Source organism: Struthio camelus, chromosome Z, assembly GCF_040807025.1.
Source record: "Struthio camelus isolate bStrCam1 chromosome Z, bStrCam1.hap1, whole genome shotgun sequence".
NCBI lineage: Eukaryota > Metazoa > Chordata > Aves > Struthioniformes > Struthionidae > Struthio > Struthio camelus.
Genome location: NC_090982.1, coordinates 52797659 through 52816870, shown reverse-complemented (window position 1 = coordinate 52816870; position 19212 = coordinate 52797659). Strand labels below are relative to the sequence as shown.

At 42.0% G+C, this 19212-nt stretch overlaps 1 protein-coding gene and 1 long non-coding RNA gene across 3 annotated transcripts in view; one reads left to right on the top strand and one right to left on the bottom strand.

Moving 5' to 3' along the window:
• Positions 1-14191, bottom strand: part of PCSK1 (proprotein convertase subtilisin/kexin type 1) — a 30084-nt gene extending 15893 nt beyond the window's left edge. Inside the window, exons 1-7 of one of the 2 annotated variants that reach the window (XM_068928501.1) lie at positions 14012-14191; positions 12868-12972; positions 9243-9353; positions 7025-7171; positions 6503-6579; positions 4583-4671; positions 598-770 (exon numbers count right to left, since the gene is read on the bottom strand). In XM_068928501.1, the coding sequence (XP_068784602.1) occupies positions 598-770; positions 4583-4671; positions 6503-6579; positions 7025-7171; positions 9243-9353; positions 12868-12972; positions 14012-14191 (882 nt within the window). Of the gene's footprint in view, positions 1-597; positions 771-4582; positions 4672-6502; positions 6580-7024; positions 7172-9242; positions 9354-12867; positions 12973-13291; positions 13444-14011 lie in introns of those variants that run through there. The other variant, XM_068928502.1, reaches the window with a different exon arrangement.
• Positions 14192-14535: 344 nt separating this feature from the next.
• Positions 14536-17179, top strand: LOC138064526 (uncharacterized). The gene is made up of 3 exons (XR_011137788.1): positions 14536-14677; positions 15378-15541; positions 16191-17179. It is a non-coding gene; the product is annotated as an uncharacterized lncRNA (long non-coding RNA).
• Positions 17180-19212: the final 2033 nt, after the last annotated feature.

Below are 19212 nucleotides of genomic sequence, written 5' to 3'. Positions count from 1 at the left end.
GTAGCTCTCAGTCTGCACCCTACTTATCATCCAACCAGATCTGAAGAGGGTCACATAAAAAGAATTGTAAAACCAATGTTTTCAGTTCTCTCCATCATGCATTTTTACCGTCTTCATTTTAACTGAAACACGATATGCACCAACTTATAAACTAGTGCAATTAACACAGTACAAGTCCCTCCACAGGGTGCTAAAATGCATCCCTATTTCACAAAGTAAAATATTCACAAAGCAGAAACTTTGTATTAAATTTTTATAGGCTCTCAGTGCAGAAATCCAATTACTGCTCAGAGCAAAACAAGCAGGCAGAGAAAGGTGGGGGTAGGGTGAGACAAAGGCAGCAAAAGTAAGGGTGGAAAAAGAAAGGTTATCTGTGGAGAATACCAGGCTAAAACCAGCTGAAAAAGCTCTAATGGTGTTTTTTAAAAGTCGTGTCCTGGCTGGTAATTTCTCTGACCTGTACAATTAAAATCCCTTTCCTCCTTTTCAACTGTGTTTGAGTGACTATAGCACAAACCATTTTCATTTCCTCCCTGATACGAACCATTTTAAAATTCTGCTCCCTGCCATATTTCACTGTAGCTTTAAGTATCCTACCTGTTTTATCCCATACTCAAAAGCCTTCTGTGCCAGTCTGCCAGGTCCCTCTACGGTTTTACCATCATCATTAGGGCCCCAACTTGCACTGTAAATATCCACATGTTCTGGATTGAAGCCAATTGAACTGGCTTCAATGGCATCGGTGACTATTCCATCCAGCATACGTATACCTTAACGGAAAAAAAACAGGCAGAGCGGATTTATTTTCTGTTCTGTCTTCTCTGTCTTACTTAATTGTTTGTAAAGTTTCCAACAAAATTAGTACATAATTATTACACCATGGCCTATTGCTGCTCATTTAACTAATACTCAGCACAGTTATAAAGTCAGTGTGAAACAGTACACTTACCATTTATTGCAGAGCTTGGTGCTCTCTATGAATATTAAAAACAAACTTGTAAAATCTTGGCTGCACCTTATTTATTTCTTTCTCTCTTTTTGCAGAGAGCTAAGAAGATGACATGCTATTTACTGTTTCTACTTTTTCCTCATTGTATTGTGAGTTCTTCCTCGACTTCTCTTTCCTCATCTCTGTTAAATCTGTAACAGATTTCTTTTCTCAAATTGCTAGTAAGTCACTGAAATTAAATAGGTTTTATCAACATTTCTTTTATCTTTAAGAGTTCTAAGAGTTTTAGCTCAAAGAAGTAGTTCAGAATGTTCTGAAGCTGTTGCTGTCTTTGTGATGCTTTTTTGCTAGCTCTTCAGTCTTCACCACAAACAATTCTCACTGTTGTTTTACTATTACATTTTTTTCCACTGTGAGCAATCCAGAGATGCTCATGATATCTAGCTATTAACATTTTATTAGGAACTGCACGATCTAAGCTTCTTCAGAGCAAGCCTGATCTCAGCGGTACTTAAAATTCAGAGGCAGACAGCAGCTCATCTGCACTGGATCTCTAGCTCTGCAAATCTCTAGATCTGCACTAGGAATGCTACCACTGTCCAGTGCTGGACGGGGATAGAAGTAGCAGGAAGTCTGGCAGAATTCCCACTCTGACATGGCGCTCTCAGCAACAGAAACAATGTAAGAGCCAGCGTAGTCAGGCTTCAGCTTGTGTATTACAGCAACAAAAATGTTTAGGTTCTCTTGATCTTGGCAAGTTAGTACTACAGCAGCTGCACCATTGCAGGCAGTTGGTGAATTATGAATACTCATTTTCTAGTGTAGAAGTTCATGTGGATTTTTCCAAGGCAAAACAGGCAAAATGTGAGTGTTCTATACGGAAAAAAAAAAAAAAAAAAAAGGAAAAAAGCCCTTTGCAAAAAGCCCTTTGCTTGTGCATCTCAGTCACTCATGCTTTTTTATACTATTAAGCAGGAAAAAAAAGCCTGTAAGCGTAATTCCTTTCCCAAATGGCTAGTCCTTAAGACTCCTAACATCTCTGAGAGAAAGCCAGGTTTTACAATTTCATATTAATTAGTAGCAAAATAAGCCATAAAGGAGTTAACCGGCTCACCTACTGCCACTACACTGTCACTGGTGCAGTTGGAAATAGAATCAAGGTATATCCTGTACTTCAGATGCTAAAGAACAATTACCCTAGCTAGGCTTAAACTCATACCATAGCGAATATTCATTTTTCAGTGGCTCAGAATCACAAGATTCTCTCATTCGAGTGTGCTGTGAGCAAAGATCTGTCTGTGTGGAAACGACTGCAAGCTCCCGGTGCTAGGTTGTAACATATAATGAGATACTGGGAGTGCAGAGACTAGTATACAGATATTTCCCAGACAAGACAAAGCCAACCATGCACATAAATAACGCAACACGGATGAACACAAAAACACTGACAACACACTGCTTGTTTAAGTCAACTCAGGATTTGATGACTACAGTGATATTTCCCTAAGCAGATTCCAATTATTTGCTCCTGCATGCTGTTTTGTGTTCTTCCACACGCTTATTCCCATCATCAGTCCCACAAATTCAAAAACAGGCCAAGCCCAACACAGTTTCAGACAGTGGATCTGCCTGGCAGAAAGGCTATTTTTAGCAACACGTCACTGTGCTGGAACTCTGAGCCCAGTCCTTTGTAAAATGGAGCTTCTTAATCATTTGATTTCCATGGCAGCACCAGAGAAATATTATAGCACAGTGCTATGGTTAGATACGTGTAAATATATATACTCTGCTTTACTACAAAGAGGATTGATAGGCACGCATTTCTTAGCTCTGTGCTAATTAGCAAGTGGATATTAAATGAGATTGAAAGGTATCACTTTTTAAACTGACAATCAGAAGTATTTTTTCACACAGCGCACGGAAAAGCCTGTGGGACTCATGGCCATAAGGTATTGACGAGACTAATCAAGTAAAAACGATTTCAGAATAGGGCCCAGACATTAACGTGACTAAAGAAAACATCCAGGATTATTAAAGTTAGTACTCCTAAGGAAAACAAAAAATTGGAATGGAATGTTTTGTTTTATCCCTCAAGGCAAAGTTAAACCAATCTCCAAAGCTGAAGGTTAGAGAACAGGCTACTCCAAAGGTCAGGGTTTCTTTCTCTAAAGCAGCTGCTGCTGACTATCGGACAGAAGGCATTGGCCACGGACTGCTGTAGGCCATCCAATGTGGCAATTGCTACAAGCAATGTCAAAGGGAACTGCGTAATGCATCCTTTCATGGATTTAAAAAAACGCTTGTGAAGAAACAAATCCTGTATAGCTCGAAACATCAAAAAAAGCTTTCCAATGTTTAGCCAGTCCAAATTTATCTGAATCCTTTGATGACTTCTCTGAAGTCTCATTGTTCTTCACCTATATTTTTGTTACATCTCTGTCTCTTATCAGGCTGCTCATACATACCAGCTTACAATTTCTTTCAACTTTTTCATTCTCTCTCCTCCCCTGCCCAGGTATAAACAACTTTCTGGATAATGTGGATTGCTAGAATGCATTTCCTCCCATTAGCTCCCTTTCTAGATAAATCAGCCGGCACAGATTTGTAGTTTGCATTTGCAAATGAAGACAAGAGTACATGCAAATAACTGTGAAATAATCCTCTCTGTAGATGCAAGTGCCTTAAAATATGGGCACAGTGGGAGTTCAAATATCTTTGCAGCTTCACCCATTTTGCCCTGCTTCGAAAATTTGGTGTCTTTGTCTTATGAGTGAGATATTTTATTTAAACAGAGCATGACAGTGTAATGCATTATGGCAAAGGTAGACTGCAAATTTGACATCTATGACAGCTCAGTAGAGTAAACGGTAACCTACAAACATAAGACTGAAACGGTGGGAACAGCAGCTATGGTTGTCAGTTGCCACTCATTGTCCCTTTGTTTAAGGGGGAAGAAGGCAGTAATGGAAAAAACAGGATTTTACAAGACTTTCTTCCTGAGCTAAATACGCATTTGCAACTGATACTTTGATCATGTCTATTTCATGAACCTATAACGGATCAAACTTTCAATCACCTCTTTAAAAAAATGGCAATTATCAATTGATAAGTAAGCAAGACTTTTCCTATTGTCAAAATTAACTTATGATCATAGCAGAGAAGTAAGCTGTTGAAACAAAAACCACAACAGTACAAACACCTTGACTGACAGGACCTTTCAAATATAATTGTGCAGATTGAAACAATATGCTGCAGAGGGTGGGTAAAAATTTGGACATTCTAACTTTTACTCTACTCAGTTGCTTCTCCTCCTCCATGCCACCTCCTTCCCAGAGAAGCAGCTATAAGAAGTGAACTTATCATTCATTAAAAGTCTTATCTCTAGGCATAATCTATATTCAAATATAAACCAAATTCCAGAGAATATGCTGGCACTGAAGAAATTGTGTCATACAGATGTAACACTTCACACTATGACTAGACAGGATTTTGTAGCCTAATACTGGGAGAGTGACGTTTCCTGAGAAGGACAAACTACGTGTATTTCAGATGGATGGTGACCGAGAACACTCGGCACTTCCTAGAACCTAGCTGGTTTCCGTTCACATCAGACATCTATTTTTGTTTTCTTACCTCCAACTTTTGAATTGTAGGCTACTCCAACCCCACATTTTCTATTGTTGGCTTGCATGGCAATTTCTCCTGCACACCGTGTCCCATGTCTGAATAAATATAGTAAGAACAAACAACATTTGATAAACCATACACTTGTCTGTAACGTGTACAAAAACTCACCAGTGAGCCCTATTTGGCAAAGGTCTTCCTTTACCTGAATGTAACGTAGCTATTGAATAGCTTTTGAATTATGTCTACCAGATGCAAAAATACTTGTTTCCTTTACACTTCAATTGACATAATCTTATCCACTTAATGATCAAAGAATCATCACAATGAGGTGATAAATACCTAATTCACACCACACTGAGGTCCACAGACCTACTCCCTATCAGTGCTTCAGCAGCGTACAAGAGTGAGGGGCTCTTTATGGGGCTAAGAAGTTGCTAGACTCCTTCAGAAAGAAATATGAACACGTCACTTTTAATCACATGTTTAGATATTCTTTTTTAATGACTGCATTTATTTAGGATTTCAGAAAGACAGCCTTTAAAATATCTTCACCATTGCTAATTTTTTCTTGTAACCAAGTATTTTCTATGCAAATTTTTCTTGCCATAGGGGATTCCTGCTCCTCAATATATAAAACCTTCAAATAAGTGTAACTGCAAAAGAGTAGTATTATTTAATACTACAGATTGTTATTCAGTGAAGTGTTTGAATGCTTCTGGGCTGAATTCCATTTACTTACTAATAAAGATTAGAGATAATACAGGTAGATTTAAGAGATAATGTCATTGGAACCAAAGAATAACGGCCTTCCACTCTTAAACAATGCTATAACAAAGCAGAAATGTCATTCTCTAAATGTTTCCTTCATGGTACATTTATCCTTTGACTGATAGCTTTATTTCCGTACACTTACTGGTTTATGTTGTGGATGCTATCACATTGTCTGATAGTCAACATAGAACCAGAACTTTCTGGTTCTTTACTGATCTTTACTGAATAGTGGCATCCTAAACAGCTTAGGAAATTGACTTTTTCTGCACACCCGCTTTTAAAGAGGTGCATTGTCTTCTCTTTGTGATGGACAACATCCCTCCCTGAACTACCAAGGGTAAGCCTAGATGTGACAGCCCTATCACAATGTTCCACTGAGTTCCAGGGAGGTGGCTCTAAGGGGGGCATGGGAGAACATTCCCCACTCCTTCCAAGCCACACAATTCCACTAAGTGAATGGGCTTTTTGTCCGCGCTCAACTCTTTTGAAACTTCCTAAGCTTTCTTCGTCTCACCGGGGACACTTAGATCAAATCTGATCTACAGAAGGCTTCCATCTGTGCTTTTCTTCAGAAGAGACAGAAAGTTTGTCCAGGAAGTGCACATAACCTCCTTCAGTGTCTGAATATGTGTCACACCTATAGAACGAGGTCAGAAGCATGACTTTTAACTGCACACGCATGCACAGAGCAAGTAGTTATTCTACCAGTCCAAAAGGTGCTGCCAATACTAGAAAACAGCATCCTTAGCTGCAAAAGCTGACCTGAAGGGACGGGTTTGGGGGTTGGCTCCTCTGAGAAACAGTCTCCTCCAGAGCACTTCACAGGGGGTACGTATTCTCTTAACATTCCCAGCGCAAGGCAGAGAACTGAAGCCAGTATCTGCTTAGGTAGATGCCACTCCACAAGCACACATCATGACATAAACAGATTATTCCCTTCAAATATGGAGAATTTCAGAATACTAAAGAGAGACTAAAATTAAAAAGCTCTTCCTCTGGGAAATTCCTTCATCTCCAGTGCCTGTGCAAATGTTGTAAGGGATTTTTCTTTCATGTGTGTGTTGTATTGGGCACAGAAAATTCTGCACTTGCATATCCTAACACAAAGTAATAGCGTATTGATTTTTCTCTTTACACAACTGGTAGGTTACTCACTTGTTTTCATTTGTTGGGTCATATCTAGGAAAAGGATCATGATCGTTGTCGTTGAAATCATAACTTGCCTTTGGATCCTACATTAAACAAAACAGAATTAACTGTGACACGCAGAAAGTGCATTTTAAAGTGTTTAACAAAAGCGTTTTTACTGTCTTTATTTATTCGTTTGGTGTGTCTGATGTTGACAGCAATCCAGTCAGTAAAATTTGACAGGCATTACCAATTCCATAAACTTTTTATGGAGCTATAAAGATTTTAATAATTCAGCATTAAACCATTGTATATAAACATGCATGGGAACTAAATTCACTGAGGAAAAAAAAAACAAGTTATTTTGTTAAATAACATTCAGTTTCCTGTGACACAGACCACGTTCCAAACTATGCCTGAGGCAAATATTTCAGTCTCCATCAGGTAGGAGCTGCCTTACCAAACAGAGAGTAAGCTGGAGAAGACCGCCTGTATATCAAGTCTACAACTGATTAAGTTATTCCACAGCATTCTAATGCCCAGACTTACATAGTTACCATAGATGTCAGTATGATTCCACTCCAAGCCATCGTCTAGTACTGTGATGACAACACCTTTCCCTGTAATTCCTTTTTGCCATACAGGAAGAACATGGAGATCCAGTTTGGGCAGTGATGGAGTTATTCTTGTATCTTGCTAGGGGACAGAAAAGGATTACAAATATGTCAACGTTTTTATCATTTAGAATACACAGGTCCAAAGGTGCTCTAAATCATCCAGGCCTTAACTTGTGCATTTTGCACAAATTTCCCAAAGATCAAACAAAAATGAGTTTGTCCATATCCCTGTAACACTGAAACACTTCCCCCATTACTTCAAGCTCTCTGAAGACCATCCCTGAGTAAAGGTGATCTTGTATTTATTAGAGGTGGGCAAAAAAAACACGGGAGTGGTAGGGATGATCCCTGGAAAATTGAGTGGTTAATCATATTTGTTCTTTTCACCTGATGAGAAGCTAAGGCAGTAACCCACAGTGCAACAAGCTGCGTTTTCTCCAAACAGACTTTCTCCTTTGAAGTCCGAGTTAGCCAGAGCAAAATAATTAACGGATAAAACAATTAAAGGGAGTCGCTTGGTTATGAACAACCGTGCTGAATCACAACTTGCTGTTTACTACCTTTCTACTGTTCCTGTGGAAAATCAATTGGAAGCATGAATCATCTACAGCCTTCTCTTCCAAAGCAAGTTCTTCAAAGAGTAGCTCCTAAATGGGTCATTTTTCACATACATCTACATCTGAAACTTTGCTTACCATCCCTTAAAAACACAGATGCAAATACTAGCACTTTCTTTGTTTTTCTCTCCGCTTAATTATGTAAGTCAATTGCAGGCTTTCCTATATTTGTCTTCAAAAGAATGCTGCATAAAATATGAGGCTTAGATACAGAAATATGACCTTTCTTCCCCTTTGCTGCTTCCTTTCTGACTGCTGCAGTTCAGGAAATTATTTAAGGTCTTCAGTTTTGTTCTCTAGAATTCATCAAATCATTTATATATTTATATTTTTAATCTGAATTTTCAATATGCAGTAGAAACAAGCGTAAGCTTCATGTTCTCTGTTTCTCATGTGGAAAACTGGAGGAAAAAGAAGTGAAAACCACACAAAGCTAGGAAGAGGAACTTTGTCTCCTACAGAGCAGTACACCACTTCTCTCACAAAACTGCTTTTTTCTTACTCTATGTGTGTTCGTGCATTTGTCCAATAAAATCATCTTGAAAATTCCCTGTTTCCTATCGGAAATAAGCAGAGAAGAGAACACACATTCAGCTTCAAAAAAAGCGTTAAATTCTTTCAGATTTCCATTTTCTGCATTAAGAGGAAGTTTGCAGGAATCTTCATGGGAATATTTTATGGTATGCATTTTATAATTTATTTCTTCCAACTCAAAGGAAAGAGAGGGCAGAGCATTATACAATCAGGCTAGAGTTTGGTGTGTTTTCTCTAAACTGAACTGGAGAAGAAAACAAAATTTCCAGGCACTAGGACCAAGTCTGTGTTTGAATATTTCCTTGATTTGCTATCCCCATCCTTAATCCCATCCTTATTCTGAGCAAAAGCAATGAAGCCTAGACTAAAGGCACAGCTAAACGCACAGTGGGAATACAGATTCCCAAAGAGACCTATAAAACACAAACGATCAACTGTATTTCTGAGTTGTCACACACAAATAGAAACTATAGAGGGCAGGAAATTCCTTTTTTCTGGAGGTTTTGAACATATGAGCTGTAGAGAACCTCTTCACTTAAAATCACAGTCTGAAGAGGGTGAATGTGCTTGTCATATGCACAACTGAGATTTTCTTTTCTTCTGGAGGATGCACTGTGCCGTACCAATTTTAATAAAGAAATAAATGGTGAACTTCAGAGATGATAAGGGAAACTTTATACGACAAGTGCAAACATTTAAAAATTCTTATAAAGTTGAGTTTTAGCTACTATACTGCTGTCTAATGTCAAGCATTATCACGAGCAGCAGCAGTCTGAATGAGCTTCTATAATCTTTGCACAAACTACACTTTGGAAAAGACAGAAGGTTGCCTGCAAATATCATGCACAGAGATTTCTCATTTTTATAGCCTATGCTAATGAGAGGGACTCCTCATCTACTCCCTTCAATGCAATTGCTTTGATACTGGTGAAAATAATACAGCTCATCAGCACAACTGAAATTCATCATCCCCTGTTTCACAGTAAAACAAATTCTTACCAGATACCACTGCTGATTCCACATAGGGTCATTGAAAAGATTTTCTGCTGAGTCTCTCAGGGTGGCGCGCTTAGTTCGCTTTTTTTCATATTGCTGTTCTGACCATGACACCTACAATTATGTGTATAAACACGACAAGTAAGCCCCTATAGGTTAAAGATTTTCTTAACCTAGAGGTTAAGAGTTTTCCTTGCACAGCAAAACATTGATACCTAAAGGAAAAAGTGGAATGTTTGATGCTGAGAAGAGGATTATTTATGCAGTAGTACACAGTACTTTAGGGAAGAGGACTTGGTGAAATTATAATACTGTAAAACCAATTTATATAAAATCATTTCAAGTTAATAGTGGAACTCCCGTGAACACCATGCAATGCAGGCTTTTGTGTTGAATATGTAGTATGGTTAGAAGGTTACCTAAGGTGTGGTGGTTACTCAAACAAGCAAACCAGTTTGTTTCTTTCCCCCACCTACATTTTAATGTCTCTTTGTTGTGCACATTGGGAATTTACAGAAAAGGAAAGATTCATTTTGGCTTTAGTCTAGCAGTCATAATGATGCTGTTACTCATAGTCCAGCCGGACCTTCAAGTCTCCTTCCCAGCAGTGTTTTGAAGTGTGATCAATTAGAAAGCTATGAATATTGGCCTAACTTCATCACTGGCATAATTCCATTTAAGGCAACTGGAAGCCAAAACGATCCCGTGTGTTTTGCTAATGTGTCTATGCACTGAATTGCATAGCATTTATGCACAAACACAGCCATCTCTAAAGTTACTAGACTGCATTTTGAAAACATTTCCAGCTTTGCTCTCCTGATTGGATTACTAAAAGTAGTTCAAATCAAATCCAGATTCTGATACCCCTTCTTTAGGCTGTGTGCCCCATCTGCAAATGGGAAAAAACGTTACTCACTGCTAGCACCTGGACTATCATTCTGATACAGAGCAGGTTGGTGCTGTTCATCTCCATTTCCAAACACACAAAGTAAACTCAAGTTCAGTAGATTGCCATGATACCACTATAAGCTCAAGTGGAGGATGCCTTTGTCTCTAACCTTTTGCCTTAAACCCCTGAACAGATTTCAGTACTTTTCTCTACTGTCATTCAATAGCTTTACGGTTCTTGCATCTGTCGCCATATATGACACAATAATAAGAGTGACTCAAAAATTATTATAATAAAGAAATGTACTGATTTGATCAAAATACATTTTCCTAATGCGAGCCTAATCAAAATCAGGCGCAAGAACATAAACCCTTAAAAATGGAAGCTACTCCACACAAGTAATTAGAAAGCTCTCAAATAATACTCACTTTGCTATGTACTTAATGCTAAAAATTCTACAAATGGACAGTCCTACTAACCTTAGTTACTCACAGAAGATTAAAATACTTATGCTTGCGTGGGTATTTTCAACTGCCTCATTGATATCCAAAGGCATATATATTTGTGTACAGGTCAGAGCAGTTATCTTTCTCTTCCCTGCCCACAGCAAAGCTTAGCCTCTTCATCACCTAATGGTAATTAACAATTGACATCTTCCATGCTTGTTATTTTTGTGATGTGGACAACTGCTCTGTGGGAAGTGAGCTGAGACCACCAAGCACACATGTCACACAAACAAGCCAAATGTTTGTCACTCAGCAGCTGGACTAGGTTCAAACTGCTCATCTATTACAAAAGCTGAAGGCCCTATGCCAAATCTCCAGTCACTGATATATGAAGCAGTGAAAACGATTTTGATTCAAGTCCCTTGCAAGAAAATAGATTTGGGAGCTAGTGCTGCAAATACTGGAAGGAGTTAGGGAACCAGTTAATTACACCCTTTCAAAACATTCACAGCCATTATCCATTTTACAGCAAAAACTAGGACATCTAGAGGAAGCAGATAAATAATCAGACTGGAGCCAAGTTTTGCCCCAGCCTTCACACTTAACATACCGTATAATTCATGAAGGAGCTATATAAACAAAAGTAGGATTCGCTGCTTCTCTTTCCCTTTTTTAAAGGATGAATTTTAATCTTTCAAAATAAGCCGTTACTGAACAAGCGTAGCTCTTTGCAGTAAAGGTCCATGTAGAACTACATACCATTACATGATTGCTTTCTGTTTATATACTTACATAATGACATAATTACATCTCACTCATTCACATAGCTAATTTGCATAATAGATGGTAAATAAAAGGGAAATTGGAGAAAATTTAGCAAATCACCTGGATCATTTTGAAGCCACCTTTTTAGGATCTAAGCAAATAAATGCGCCATAATGGCTGGCAGTAACTCATGTAACCCAATTGCATCCATTCTGCTTATGACATTAGAATTCAGTGTATTAAATATGGTTATGTTTCCCTGTGTAATATATGCATTCTATGTCATCAGTCCAAAAAAGGAGGAATGGCAACCAAACTTCTATTCCTGAACACTGTATGATGACAGCATTGAAAATTTGAACACAGGTGCGGGTATTAATTAGAACATTTATCTTATGTCCTTTTCATGTCCTTTATGTATACTTGCCTATGCCAACACTGTGGCTTTGAACATCCCATTTTAGAATGCTTTCACCTAACAGACTGAACTGTTAAACCAAGTTTACAATGAGATAAATGAGACCGTGCAGTTCTGAAATAGAATAGGCAAAATAAAGCATTTACTGTCTGCCCGCCTCCTTCTCTTCTTCTAGGTACACACAGAATATTTCCTTCTAATTGACATCTGCATCCCAAAACTTCACTCAAATAACCGATCATCCCTTCTCAAGTGATTTGTCCTTAAGTGATAAAATGATATTTTTCAGAACTAGGTTGCTCAATGTTTTGGACAGCTGATATTTTGACTTTGATTGCTACAGTAATGCTAATTTGAAATTTGAATTTCATTGTTCTGAAATTTGCCAGAAATTGTGTTTAGGAAGGGCTGACAGCATTCTGCTCTGTTCTTTAAGTTTGCTGCCCTCCTCGCTTCCCCAGTATGTTTACAAACAGGCACGTGTATCTCAAAAGTTAAATAAATGCAGAGCCTACTTCACCAGTGAATCTACCTCAGACTGTTTAAGTCTTGGCAGGCTGAACTCCTCTGCAGTATGCTGGTTCTCTGATTTCAATGGGATTCTAGAATACCAAAAGACTACAAGCCTAACCTCTTTGAGAATGGGTTTTAGCTTGTCACAGAAGCGTATACAGCAAAATCCCCGTCCTTCTTCCCTTACTTTTTTGCAATATTCAGTCACTTTACATCAAGCCTAATTTCCACAGCCACTGCATGGACATGGGCTAATTAAGCTCACTGGATCTACGGGTTTTCACTTTGAATTGAGCACTGTGGTTCCTCATTCATATTTTCCATCAACACACACACTGACATCTGAGACTCCAAACCTTAGCAATGCTGCAAATCTTAAATCTTAATTTGGAAAGCACTTGCAAAAAATAGGGTAAAAGAGGGTCAGATTCTGCTTGTCAATGAGAGAATAATGAAGTACTATTCAACACGAGTATGGATGGCTGAATATATTAGACTTGCAAAATGAGTAGAGCATGCCCGTGACCTCATTAGAAAGCTAGCAATACGCAGACAGCATAAATACAAGACATGAAAAAGAATAAATGTAACGCTTACCCGCTCATCATCAGAGAGCCTTTTCGTGATATGAATGGCACTTCTTCGAGACCGTCTTGGATGGCTTTTATGTCTGAATAGGTAGTGATTTTTGAGTGATCCAATCTATAAGACAGCGGCAGACTTTAAATACTGAGAGGTATTTCCCCACTACAAACCAATATCGACCATCACAACCTGTCAGAATTTATTCTATTTAACGGATGAAAGAAAAGAGCAAAAACCAGCCTTTAGATATTTTAACCTAAATTAAAACACTTGGCAAGAAGAAGTCCTTATCACAGCCTGTGTGCTGTCGGAAGGAACTGGGGGGAACGACCTCATCTGCGCTAGTGTAGTTGCTCTTGCAGCAGCCGCCCGTATAAGGCACTGCTCATACACACACCTTGGCACGGTCATGTTTCAAAGAACAAGTTGTAAGTACCGTCATCATTCCACAACTTTATCTTCTCTTATGGGGGTTCAGGAAAAAGAAGCTTTATGCGGCTTCCCCAGCCTCATTGTGGGACCTGGGTTTCTTCAGCGCTTGCTGAAGGGGCACCTTCCTTTGCACAGCAACCGATCACCTGGGGCGCTGGGTACGCGCAGCCCCGTTTAAGCGTTCCTCTTCACGAAGCAGGTGCTCATGGAAACTGCCGGAAGCGAACCCACTACCTTCACAGCGAGAGCCAACCTCACTCGGGACGTCAGGGCCCGGCGGCGGCGGCGGCGGCGGGGGGACGCGGGGCCCCTTCCCGCGCAGCGGCCGGGCCGGCTCTGCGGCGGGGCCCGCGGCCGCCCCGGGCCCAGCTCGGGGCCTCGCTCCGCTCCGCAGCCGGCGCGGCGCTTCGGTCCCGGGCGCTGCCAAGCGCAGCGCCTGGCACAGGACCCTCGGCGGGCGCGGGGAAGGCGCTGTCACGCAAAAGCAGTTACTCATCCCTGACAACGCTGACGTCACGGCATCCCGAAAAAAGAGCCGGGGGCCGCGCTGGGCGGAAAGCCCGCGAGGGCACCTCGGCGAGGCGGGCGGGCGGGCGGCCGGCAGCGCCGCGCCGCCTGCCCACAGCGCCCCTCGGCGGCGGGGCTGCGGCGCCCCCGGCCTGCCATGCCGGCGAGGGAGAAGCTGCTCCGGCACAAGTTTAACGGCAGCTGCCCGAGGCCCTACCTGCCCCACGAGGTCGTACTCCAGCTCCTCTGCGATGGCTCTGGCGGCGTCGGGACCCGCCGGCACCTCCGCCGCCCACTCGTTGAGGAACTGCCGCTCGGCGCCGCCGCCGCGGGTCAGGCAGCAGGCGGAGAGCAGCGCCAGAGCCACGCACCGGCCGGCCCAGCGGCGCCCCTCCATGGCCGCGGGGCACGGGGGCGGCGGCGAGGGCAGGAGCAGCCGGCGCGGAGCTGCGCGCCGCGGCGCCCTCGTTGCTAGGCGAGCGGAGCCGGAGCCGGAGGAGCGGGTGCGGGCGGCGGCGGCCCCGCGGCGGGGTCCGTGTGGCGGCTCGGTGCGGCGCGGCTGCCTGGGGCTGCGCGGCGCCCAGACCCTCCGGAGCCGGAATGGCAATGAGTGTTTACACGTCAAAACTACGAAAGCCATCCTGACGTCAAGTGTACCTGGCCCCCGAGCTGGGTGGTAATTCCCCAGGGGGCGGGCGGGAGGAGTGTGCTAAAATAAGCAGGAGGGACGCACGCATGTGGAAACGGCGGGGGGGGGGCAGAGCCCACCGCGCCGCCCCCGGCCCCCGCCGGCTGTGCGCGGGTGCCGCGCCTGGGGGGCGGCCGGCAGCAGCCTCCGGCCAAGCGGCGGCGGCGCCCGGCCAGCAAAGCGGCTTCCACACAGGTCGACTTGGCTAGGGCGGCTGCCCCAAGCCGAGACGTTTCGCGCGGCCGGAGCGGGAGCAGCGGCGTGACAGGGGCAGCGACGTGGGGTGGCGGCGGTGATGCTGCGGGCGGAAGGAGAGGGGAAGAGCACAAAGGCGGCTTCAGCGCTGCCTAGGCGAGCGCTTCCTGCCCTTCCCAGCTGCCCGGGGCTGCTCGGTGACCCTTCCGAGCGGTGACCGGCCGCGGCCGTCAGGGGCTGCCGCTCTGCGGGCTGCTCCCGGGCTCTGGCGAGCTCCCTCGGCGGGCGCGGCGCCGCCACGCGCCGTCCCGGGGCCGGGCAGCCCCTGTGGCGGCCGTTAGGGGCCGCGCGGCCGTTAGGGGCCGCGGCGGCGCCCCCCGCCGGCCTCAGGCGCAGGCGAGGCGCTGCCCTTCCTCCCCTTGGTTTCTCTTTTTTTGAAAAAGGCAGCGCTCAAACGGGGATCGCGTGTGGTGGCAGGCTGCTGGCGATGCCTGCTGGGGAACATGCGGCTTGCTCGGTGTTCGGGGTTTGGCGGGTGTGTGTGTGTGTGTGTGTGTGTGTGTGTGTGTGGTTTTTTTTAACATATACAATCTGTAAGATTCACCCTGAGCTAACAGTAAGAAATGAGTGAAGATTTATCATCTCATTGAAACCAAACCCTTCATGGTGGTTTTTTTGTTGTTGTTGTTGTTGTTTTAAGCTTTCAGATGTCGTTGGGAGGAGCTGCGCTCAAATCTGAGCGTCGATGCAAGAGGAAAGCTGGGAGAATAAAACATTTTTCAATTAAGCTAATAACCTGGGACCAACTGTGCAGTAATGCTTGATTAATGCACATGGTCCCCTGATACTTCCAACACACCGTAGGTATGCTGCATTAATCGGCACTGCTGCCCAGACTGATTATATAACAAGTATCTTTTTCCTGAAATACAATTATGCTTTTTTAAGTTATTTAATTTTTTTTTACATCCAGTGGTCTGCATTGTTGTCATTTCTCAGAAAATACTAGAATTTGTTAAATGTTAATTTACTTATGTAGTTTCGTTTTCCATTTACATCTGCCCATTGCCTTCTATTTTATTTTGCTTCCCTGCTGCACTTCCACTGTCTTTTCTCTCCTCACATTTCAGAAAACTTCTCTAAAAATTTCCTAATATTCCTTAAAGGCTCTTGCTTCTGCTTCCAGAACTGAACCATTCTGCAGTTTCTGTTTATAGTTAACTACATTTCACTGCTTGATTCTTCCAACTTACTCTTATTTTGTCAAAGAAAATACTCAGTGTAGAGAGAGATATTAATATTGCATGTTTTTGCATATGTGACCCATATAACCCTAACATAGCTTTTGTGGTTTTGTGGGAAAGGCTTAAAGGTAAAGGCTTGTGGTAAACTTGGACCTAGATTTAGATTCTTTTGATGTCAGGACAGCCAGTAGAATATGATGCAAAGAAATACAAAAGCTGCTTTTAAGTCTCAAGTTGTGTTTTAATACTGTTTTCCTTCTGTTTTGTAGGGAGACAAATATGCCTGCTCTACTCTTCACTGGCTTCTAAAATGTGAAGATAATGGAAAATATAAACATGAAACAATGAAGAGTGGAAGACAGAGCAATTCTAAAAGCTTCTGAAGTCCAAGTCCTGAAAATCATTGTATCAGGATGGGTCCGATGCTCTAGAGTCCCAGGGGGACTCACGAGTTCCCGTAAGGATCAGGGGATTCTGATGATTGCAACTGAACCATTGGCCATTACGCTTACAGGAGGCCAAAATAAAAGGAATTTGAATGAATCAAGGGGTGGGAGAAATGATGGTGTAATGAATATGCAAGAAGTGTCAGTAAAATATTAATAATTATCAATATAGAATATCAATAAAATGACACTACAGCACCATGTCGGTATTCACCAATGCTCACTTTCTGCAGCATGGTAGTGATAGTACAGGGTTTTTCAAAGTCAAGGTAGGGACTAGGACATGTGTTTTCTGTTCATTGTAATTTGTTGTATTCTCTGCATGATTTTTTTCAGTGTTCACTGCCAAAGATATATTTTCTTCACTTTCCTGGACAGATGCCTTAAATTCCTGCATTCCATTTTTAGCATTTTATTTCTGAGGCTTTCTTTAAATGTGTTTATCTTCCAAGCAATTTCTGGGTCCATGCAGGTCTTTCTTGTGTCAGTTTTATCAGCACTGTTCCAGGCAAAACACAAAGGGCTTTTTACCTCTCATTTCTCATCACTGAAATTGCAACTTGGCTTAAGTTCTATGTTTATTATTGAACAACTGTGCAGAAACTTGGTTTACATACAAGAAACGAAGTGAAAGGCGCATATATATGTGTGTGTATATATATATATGTATAAAGAAAATTTAAATTTATATTCCCAAGTCTTAAGTCAAATAAGTGGTGGGTAGAGCACTGAAATCCCTAAGACTGTTTTGAAAAATCTCAGTACTCTTTTCTAAATTACTAATTCATTCAAATGTGTTTATTTATTGGGATATCCTTTTTGTTTAGGACTTCAGTTAGGTTGGCTGAATACGAAGAGACCTGTGCTAGAGAATGAGCCGTGTGCTATACAAACCTGGTTATCCTACCATTCCATTAATGAAGGATGCTATCCAACTCACTACATTCCCATCTAATAATAGCACAATAAAAAGGAACAGCTTGCTCGGCAGCATCAGGTGGAGTCATAGATAATTGTTTCATGCTCCGTAAACACTTTGGGTTTGTTATTTATCAGCAAAAGATTTATTTAGCCCCTAGCGCATCCAATGGTATTGTACCTTAGTGCAAGATCAGAAACCAATATAAGACCGATTATGAAAAGATTATTTATGATGTATAACTTCAATTTAGCATGATATTCAGGATAGACTTGCTTCTAAAGGAACTGGGTTGAGGTAAAGACCTTTTTATCTATTTGCGGAGAAATGTTTAATAAAGACATTGGGTTTTTTTCAGTGTGTGGTAGCTAAGTGGGTACCATTACATTTCCCAAGTGGAAGTATCTTCTTGTAGCCCAAGTGCACTGCAGATAGGTGAGATGTCCATCAGGACAGTACATAATGCTCAGTATGAAATCCTAAGCCACCAAAAGTCCCATTGAGAATTGTACCCACAAGTTTCAGGAGTGCCAGGAATGAATCCCATCAGTCCTGATTTTAGTCACACATAGATGTAAATCAGCAGTAATTCTACTAATGTTTTCTTTTTTCTTTTTTCTTTTTTAATAGGAGTGTATTTTTTTTTAAGAACAGTATATTACAGCAGTGTAAATGAACTCAAAATCAGAACCCATGGGACAAGCATCTTTTCTCAGGTCTCCTCAGCAACTATAAATACATTTCATCTGTTTATGTTTTAGATTGCTCATCTGCAGCATGCTTAACTCACAGGAATATTTTGCAGAACATTTTGTTAATGTTTGGTATCTTGGTCCAAGACATCCAGATGAAAGTGATATTGGAAATGTCCTTATACACTCCAGGTGAAAACATTCCCATTAGAGCCAAAGGCAATATTCCAGCTCTGTCATTATGCTTAAGAGTTCAACTGATGGGCTTTTTTCTTCCTCTTTGTCAGAAGGCATTTAAAGATTTCAAGCTGTAGCTGTATTTTTGCACCTAGTTTCTGATCCTTCAAAAAGATGGCCATGACAAAGGGATGTTAGTTTTGAAAAGCCAAGCATGCACGCACAGCATCTTATTTCCTTGTTCATTAGGAGGGCTGGAGCATTTAAACCTAAAAATTTAAAATCAAGTCTCAGCTCTGTTTTTGAGTCCAACTTGCTATTTAATTGCTGCAGTGTCTGTCAAGACATCCCTTCCAGGCCGCTGCAGCACATGCCAGAGGTCAAGGGGAAGTTTGGGAAACCTGGAAGACAAGTGCCAAGGAGAAGTAGCAGGGCTGTGGGTCAGGAATGAAAACTGCTCTCTCTGCTCCAGCTGGTACCGCTTGGCTTTACCAGAGATGCATCACTTAGCTCAGCCCACCAGCTACGCCGGGGCTGCCCAGGGCGCACGGACATCAAACATACCTGTTGTCCGTGTCTTCCTATCATCTTTATGCTTTCTGGTGGGGTTGCCCTGGTTCACACTGACAATAGAGCGGACCCATCAGCTTTTCTGCTTGCGAGATGGTTCAGAGCCATGCAGCAAGCCAAATGGTCATGCAGCAGAAGGCTGGTAAGTCCAGAAGCTTTGCCACTTCGCAATGGCAGCCCGTTTCCTAACAAAGGTATTGATTGCGAGGTAAGAAGCACAGGCGTGAAACACTGGAACCCACAACGTGAGAAAGCTGCCTCTGAAATAAAAGCACCCCATCAAGTTATAAAGAGATAAAATTGTATTTCTTCATCTTTGTGCACCTCGTAAAGGAGGACCAATTGTCTCTCTTATTGAGACAAATAAGGAATGCGTGAAGATAAATAGGAACAGGTCATAATGAAAATCAAAGGCAGGTAAAACAATGTATTTTGATTTTATTTGCAGAAAAAATATCAAAACGTTTCAGGTAAACTCCATCATTTA